This window comes from Ptychodera flava, chromosome 17 (assembly GCF_041260155.1).
Source record: "Ptychodera flava strain L36383 chromosome 17, AS_Pfla_20210202, whole genome shotgun sequence".
NCBI lineage: Eukaryota > Metazoa > Hemichordata > Enteropneusta > Ptychoderidae > Ptychodera > Ptychodera flava.
In genome coordinates, this window is record NC_091944.1 from 32,525,494 (window position 1) to 32,534,122 (window position 8,629).

General features: G+C 37.1%; 1 protein-coding gene across 1 annotated transcript; it reads right to left on the reverse strand.

The window, feature by feature from the left end:
* Positions 1–1,406: 1,406 nt before the first annotated feature.
* LOC139116089 (zinc finger and BTB domain-containing protein 17-like) lies at positions 1,407–8,034 on the reverse strand. The gene is made up of 2 exons (XM_070678608.1): positions 7,974–8,034; positions 1,407–4,748 (listed from the first exon to the last, which is right to left on the reverse strand). Exon 2 carries the CDS (start codon positions 4,702–4,704, stop codon positions 3,169–3,171), a length of 1,536 nt encoding a protein of 511 aa, XP_070534709.1. The 5' UTR covers positions 4,705–4,748; positions 7,974–8,034; the 3' UTR covers positions 1,407–3,168.
* Between the last annotated feature and the right edge of the window lie 595 nt (positions 8,035–8,629).

Consider the following 8,629-nt stretch of genomic DNA (forward strand, 5'->3'; position numbering starts at 1 on the left):
CCCAGGATCGAAATGCGAGGCCGAACCTCACTAGTGGTTCAACGAATGGAAGGTCTGATATACCAAATCGGCAAAAAGTCTAAATTCACCAGAACAATCCCACCCTCAAAAATAATAACATCGGCCGGTCAAAAATACGTATACCTTCAAAGATAAAATCTTTACTCAGGTACATGTATTATATATATTTGACTGATACATGCGAAAATTTACTGTCAGGCAACTTTATAGTACTACTACCATAGGGGAGCTAAGAAAAAACAAAACAAAACAAGCATACAAACAGACAACCAAATAAATAATCAAATAAACAAAAAATATACAAACATACAAACAAGCATACAAATACATTTAAATAATAAACAAACATACGTACAAACAGAAACAAATAGATAAACCAACGAACAGACAATATCGAACATTGAATAAATAACACATACAAATGCAAATGTATACACACACGCACATAATAGATTACACACACAGATATATAATATATATATATATATATATATATATATATATATATATATATATATATATATATATATATATATATATATATATATATATATATATATATATATACACACACACACACACACACACACACACACACACACACACAATGTATGTGTGTGTGAGTGTAAGAGGTATATTGAAACAATATTGAAATGATTGACCGAACAGCTCATGCAACATATTCAAGTTTCAACATGTGACAGCAGTACCTATATACCTTTGAATTCACTGAAATACAAATTTGTATCATGCACCACAGTCTACTGAATGGTCTGTGAGCAACAGTGTTGACAACTGGAGCTCTTCTAGATGGTCTGCTATGCCAAAAAAAATTGTGCTCGCTTGTATAGCACACCTGAAAATACAATTTTCACGCTCCACAATATGTAATTGGAGGCAAATAAAGGACCAAAGTAAATAAATGGTGGAATAGCGCATCCTTGCAAGAGTTCAATTCAATTACTTTATTGTCCACAAATACAGGTAGAAATTTGCCTTTGGACCCATCATATACAAATTAAAATAGTAGTACAAATAGCAAGAGCATTCTATAAAAGGGACACTATAGTACTGTGAAAAGGTTTAAAAAACATAGAAAATAGCAATATCGATACAAAAATGAAACAGAAACAACTACTGGAAGTTTAAAACAACTACATGGATTTGAGTTTTAAAATTGACACTGCTGATGAAAGAAATGGTTTTAGTTGAAGATGTTTTTCTTTGCACGAAGGACCCGATAACGTCTCCCTGATGGGAGTTTCTGGAAGTAACTATGAAGAGGGTGGTCAGAATCATTGACAGTGTTGTACGCTTTCTTTTTCACTGCCAGATGGTGAAGGTTTACGAGGGAATTTTGACGACAGCCAATAATTTTTTTTTTTGACACTCAACTTGTCATAAAACAAAGTAATATTTTAGGTTAAAACACTCTCAATGAGGGATCTGTACAACCCCAGTTGTATAATATTTTGACCCACATTGTACGATTTGAGTTTCCTGAGAAGGTATAATCTTTGTTGGGACTTTTTCACTGTATAGTCAGTATTTTCATTGAACGTGAGTTTCATCTTGAAATAAACCTAGGTATTTAAAACATGAAACGACTTCATTGTTGACTGTGACAGGAGTAAAATCCGGGCAAAACTTTATGACCACAAATAAGCTCTTGTTTTACCAATATTCATATCCAAAAAATATCTATGCAGCAGTTCTTTAAAATTTCAACATTATGGAAATGTTCTTCCTTATTAGGTAACTCAACAACAGCCATGTCATCAGCAAATTTAAACAAACAAGATATTGCAGTTTTACACCTCATGTGATCTGTGTTATGGAGCACTGACATTCAGTACAATTTCCTCTAACATGTGGCCATGAGTTGCCAAACTTTGGACAGCAAGTCTTGTCAATCTCTCAAACATTTAATGCATATTTAAATTATTTATCATGAACCAGTAAATGTCTCTTCACTTTTGCAGGAGATATAAATCCTTTACCACACACTTGGCAATGATGAGGTTTTTCTGATGAATGGATGTTCCATCGATGACTGTTCAAATTATTTGTACATCTGAATGATTTTCCACAGTGTTCACATTGACAAGGCCGTTCACCTGAATGAACACGTTTGTGAATGGCCATATAGTGCTTATCGCTAAAGGATTTCCCACAGATATCACACAAATACAGTTTTATCTTTGCATGTACTCTTTGGTGTTTCAAGAGATTACCTTTCTGTGTAAATGTCTTATCACATTCAGAGCAAGACCAGGGTTTAAAAGTAGTGTCACCACTGTGGTATACTACCCGGTGATTTTCAGCAGACTGTTTATACTTGAAACACTTATGACAGACCGGACAACTGTACAGTTTGATACTTGAATGGGTATGGAAATGTTTTTCAAGGTGTTCTTTTCTTTTGAAAACTTTTCCACATTCTTCACAAGGATAGGGCTTCTCATACTTGTGGCCTCTCACATGCATATCAAAGCTTTCTTTCCTTCCAAATGTTTTGTCACACACATCACACTTATACAAGGCTTCCTTGTTGTGAATTCTATGATGCTGTTTTAGCAGTTCTCTATTTTCAACATACTCCCACATTCTTTACAAATCAATGACTCTTGAGAATGCATATTCCTTTTGTGCATAAAAAGGTTATGCTTGTTATCAAAAGCTACTTTGCAATCTGCACAGGGTAATTTCTCAGTTTATGCACTCTCTGTCTGTGCTGATACAGTTCATCTTTTGTGGGGAATACTTCATTGCACAATTTACAATGCTCCAGAACAGCATGCATCTTTGTGATGTGAAGTCTTAAACTCAAAGTTCCGTTGAAACTCTCAGCACATTCTGGGCATTTGTAGATTTTTCAGTGGTGCGGGAAGTTTTTTGTGTTTCGACAAGTCAACTTGAACTGCTGTCTTCCTGTCATGCATGTTCATATGCTTGACATAGTTACCTTTCATTTTGAAAACTTTGTTGCAGATTTTACACTCAAGGATTTCTCTAATCTGTGCCTCTTCATGTGGCCCTTAAAGCTATCCTTCCGGCCAAACCATTTCTTACACCTTTTACACTGATACTTTAAATCTTGGTCATGGATCTTTCTATGTTCTTTCAATGATTTGTACTGGTTAAATGTTACATCACATTCTTGACAGCTCCACTCTCTTTCCTCATGGATCTTATCTCTGTGTTGCGTAAGTAACTGATTTGTAGTAAATGACTTTTTGCAAATCTCACACTGGTGTGTTTGCAACTTGAAATCTTCATTGTAGACAGCACACTCATGCAGATCCTTTTCTCTCTGTGTATTGGCTGATTGTTCAGTTTCTTGTGATTCATCGGCAGATGTTGTACCATGCTGTTTTGTTTGCTGTAGACCTTGACAATGTAGTGAACGATGGTCCTGCAGAAGACTTTGCTTTCAAATTCACAGTTGCATTCAGTACACAAATATTTGTTTTTCTCATCGCAGCTACTGCTACTATGACCTTGAATTTTGTCACCATGATCTTGATTTCTGTGTTTCTGTAGCAGATGATTCCTTGGAAAATTTTCTCCACAAAATTCACATTTGAATAATGCCTCTCTCCCATTGATGTCCATTGGATTTTCTTCTCTAATATGTTTGTTATGGTCTGTTTGAAATTTGGTTTTGTGGGCCACAACACCAGCGTGATGAATATTGTTACCAATGTCAGTTTGTGTCTGCCCTGATAAACTTGGATCATCCTTAATGTGACTTCCTGGTATATTCATATCTGCAACAGAGTTACCCGTTTCAAAAAGTTGTTGTTGATTCAGACTTGCAGGGCTCACTGGTTGTTCTTCCTCATCCATATTAGTACAATTTTGGTTCCTGTGAGCAACCATAGGATTGCTTTCTGTTAAAAGTTCTGGAACACCTGCTTCATTCTGGTCTCCATTTTCTATCTTACATTCGTCTTCTCTGCTACCAGCCTCTGTGTTTACACTGCTCATCACAATTTCTTCATTAGCTGTGTCCTCCTCATAGGGGTCATCATCATCATCATTCCCATCACTACCACTATCAAATACATCAGCATCATCACTGCCTACAGTGATATTTCTGTCTTCATAATTTGTACACTTCAACAACTTACTGGCATCAATAATGCTTCCACATTTCAGCCCTTGTTTAGTGTCTAACAGTACATAGTCAGCTTCACTTGTATAGTGTTGCATTTTGGGTTCACCCGCCGATTCATTCCTCCTACAGCTAGTAGGTAATGTGTATACGGCCTTGTCAGGACAATCAGATGCATTGTATAACTTCTCCTGGAACTGTACACATCCAGAAGCAAGCTCCTCAAATTTCAGTTCAGTTGATACTTTCAGCAATTGCTCAATATTATGCATAGCAATGGTTACTTTACCAGTGTACATAAAGTCTAGCACATCTTTCACAGAGTTGGCATCCATAGCAGCAAAGCACTCCCTGATTTTGTCTTTGTGTGCATCTGAAGTAAGAACTGAGGTGAACATTGGACTGCAACTTGCTAAGATTGCCTGGTGACAAGCAAAACTTTGCTCCTCCGCGCAAAACTCAATGTCTGTGTACAGGGACTGTTTTCTGAATTCATTCAGTCTCGTAAGAATTGACGAAGATAGGTCTTCTACACTGTAATCCAGTTCCATCTGTTTTGTTGTCATGGTTACAGAGATATCTGGTTTTTCGACTTGTATCTGACTCAAACCTAGAAATATCAAAGAATATTCAGTTAGCAGCACTGAAAGATGCATTCACAATATCCAGATTGTAAAAAGCAATTATTATTTACTTTTGGCTGCCTGATTATCTGAAATAGGGCAGCATGTCCAAACTATTAATCTCCTAGTGAGCTCTTGTATGATATAATCAACAAACATAGTGTCAATGACATTTGGCTCACGTTTGGTTCAATGTTGCAGGCCAGAGTGAGTGTACATACAGCATTCAATGGCTTCTATGGGCCTTAACTTGTAATGTTAAGTGCATTTGAACACATTTTGATGGATGGTATAGTCCATCAAATACAAAGGCAAAGTATGCAATGGTTGGCAATTGTTGCAATGGAAACACAAATATACAACAAATGCAGTCAGGTGCATCAAATTAGTGAAACGGCACCATTTTACAAGTGGTATAGCCACAAACTGATGACGTCAAATCGCCGTAAACAAAATACAGCCGCCTTGTAATTATGGCACTGTGCATTGTGTATGGCGATTTGACATCATCAGTTTGTGGCTATACCAATTGTAAAATGGTGCCAGTGATACAATCGAGTGTTTCATCTAGGCTGCATAACTCGCCCCTTTAAGTGTACTGCACCACGCAAATCATATGTAGAAGGGGCAAATCATAGCACACTGCACTGAGCTGGCTGGCATATCAAATATCATGGGTGTACAACTTTGATGCATTTGACCCTCATCGGCACATGTTGGTGTGGCAAAATCATATAATGTACATGTCGCAAGATCATTTATGAAAGGGACTAATTTTAGTTCAATTTTGATACTTTTTTGAACTGCTTCAATAAAATGCTGTTTAAACAATACCACATGTTAATTACTGTACGCTGATTTTGCATATGAAAGCCCATCAGCCAGTTTAGAGTATGTTCACAAAAGTTCATTGCCCTAGCTAGATAGGTTTCTGTGTCACATTATCTCTGTACTTTTGAGGATGGGAGACAAACAGAAGTTCTTGTGCTTTATATGAATGTCCAAAACAATATGAAAATAATTCTAATACTAATAGGGAAAATTACCGCAAAAATGGGAGTTTTACTGAAACATGTTCAGGTAAGTGAATGCCGTGGCACTGTCACAAGACTGCGTGCAATGAAAGTGGGGATGATATAAGCACACAGTAAAACATGACAAACAAGTACATTATTTTTTCAGAAGCTACAAAAGATTCCTTTATAACTACTAAAGACCTTTTCTTCCTTTGTGTAAGTGCACTCAGTTCAGTTAAAAGTGAAAAAAATCCATTGAAGGAACAGTGGAAATGGCTAACTGTTGTTATTATGTTTGTACATTAAGCTCTAGGAAAGCAAACATTTAGAATATTACAAACAAACATACAGAATATTTTAGCATATAAAATAGGCTACAATTTTTTCATGAATATTAATGCTTATGAATACTAATGAGCCATCTGCCACTGTACATTCACAACAGAGATACTCAACTTTGTTGATTTTTGAAAAACTCTTAGAGGATGGTGTTTACAACCAACAGCTTGGATTGTGTAAGCAACATTAAAACTTACATGTAAAGACATGATTATATGTTTCAGTTTATTCCCAAAAAAATTGTAAAATCCCCCTCTGCAATTCCTGTAGAGGGGGACCAGTCCCCCCTTAGTGTAGCATCTTAGATGAAACACTCACAATGTACCATACCAAGGTAAAGATGTCCTGTTGTGATTTGTATCAATGGGAATGGAGTTAATGTAAACAATATTTGGTAATTCATCAAGTAGTCAACAGCTTATTCTTGGCTTAGAGGTCTTTGGTTGCGTTTCCGTAAATTATCACAAACATGTAAAATTCTGACTCACAGTCACTCTACTGACATTTCACAAAGTTTACACTTTTACTGCTAATTATTTTTTATAAGGCATACTTTTTGCCAATGATAACTTCATTCAAACAAATTCCATTTACAATTTAGCATGCACCATGCATGCATTACAGTTTAGCATGCACTTACACACCAAATACAAAGGTGTAATGTGCAGCGGTTCTCAAGTTTCTGCAATTTGACCAGAGAATTGAAGAATGAGATAAATTGGCTTTTGACCGAAAACAGCAAAAATTGTCAAAAAAATACAATATTGCATGTTTTTTCATACAATTGATATCACAATTTGAACACACTCAACTAGTTTGCCCCTGAGAATATGCATACCACGTTTCAAAGCAATCAGACAAACAATTTTAGAGAAAATTATTTTTTTCACCAAAAATGGGAAAAATTGCCCAAAATATACAAATATGAAAATTTTACCACAATTTGAAGAAACTCAACTAAGGTTGCACCTTGGCACATGCATACCAAGTTTCAAAGCAACCAGAATGGTAAATTCAGAGAAAATGTTTTTCTTTACCTAAAATGCAAAAAAATGCCCAAAAACTACAAATATGAAAATTTCTAAACAACTTTAACAAATCTGACAGATATCAACCCTAGGATCAAGCCCATTATGTTTCAAAGTAATCAAACAAGAAGTTAGCAGGAAATGATTTTTTGACCAAAATGGGAAAAATTGCCCCAAACTACAAATAGGAAAATAAATCTGACAGAGGCCAACTCTAGTATCAAGCATTGAGCTACATTACTGAGCTGCTATGTGTCTATGTGATACCATGCAATCTCACTGAAGTGTCTGTGAGGGCTGAGATCATTGCCCATGCCAGTTGAGGCGTACTCCTCAACAACAGTGTAGTACACTCTGTGGCAGAGGGTGTGGTACAGCGGCAACAGTCGCTTATGGCTAGGATAAACCATGGACGTGCCAACTCACTAACGTGGATTTACAGGATTCCGGAAAGTTCTCCTTCTCTACCACAGTCCCTCCACACAGTCCCTTCACACACGTCACACTGTGATACTACACTGGCAACTCCAGGCACCTGTGAAAGCATTAGGGCGCTCGCAGATTGAGCCTTAGAAGACACTTTTCTTGCGATTCCCTCCACCATCGTATGTGCAAGAGACTACACCAGTGAGAGACAGAAATGGTGCAGGTGACTTTGTTTGACTGTCGTTGTGTGTCGACAGGGGTCCCGTGGCGGCTGCAGTACATACCGCTACATTGGTGAGCGACTTTAATGTGCGGAACCCGTTGCCATAACGGTGACATATAGATTGAAGAAATGTGTCCTTTAAAATACTCGTATTTACGAAAACTGAAAGGACTTACTTACCTTTCCCACGGAATTCAGCTCCCTACTGGGTGCTCCGCTGCCCCAGCTGTCTATCATTAAATAGACGCTTATGATGCGCTGACCTATGACACAAGATATCGCCACCAACGTCAAGGAATCGGATATCACCACTGATCCGAAAACAGTCGTTATGGTATAGCATGGTCCCTTGTTGCCGTAGGCGCACGTTTACGATATTTTTGGCTTCGTAGCGTGGCGACTTGTTGCTTTAGTCTCGGCGTTCACAAAGGCGGCGCCGTAACCTCCATAAAAGTAGTAATCTCCATAGATAATTGTGACAAAATCAACCACAGTCAACCATTAGGCCTAATGTAACAACCACAAATGTAATACACAAATTAACCATAAATGTAATAAAATTCAACTATAAATGTTATAAAGTTCAACTTGTACGTGATCATTTGCATATCAATGCCCTGTAATGTTATTGCATATTTTCCTGAAACTAGGTTTTCTTTCCGAGACACAGAATTGCTTTTTCAAGTGAACAAGCTTTTTTACATTTTGATTAATAGGTGAAGCTTTTCTTTCTGAATCTCACCAAGATCTTGACTTTATTGTATCAGGATATCATTGGCAAAGGAAATACAGGAACGGGGTGGGGGGGGGGGGTCTTCTTGTATAATATCAATTCG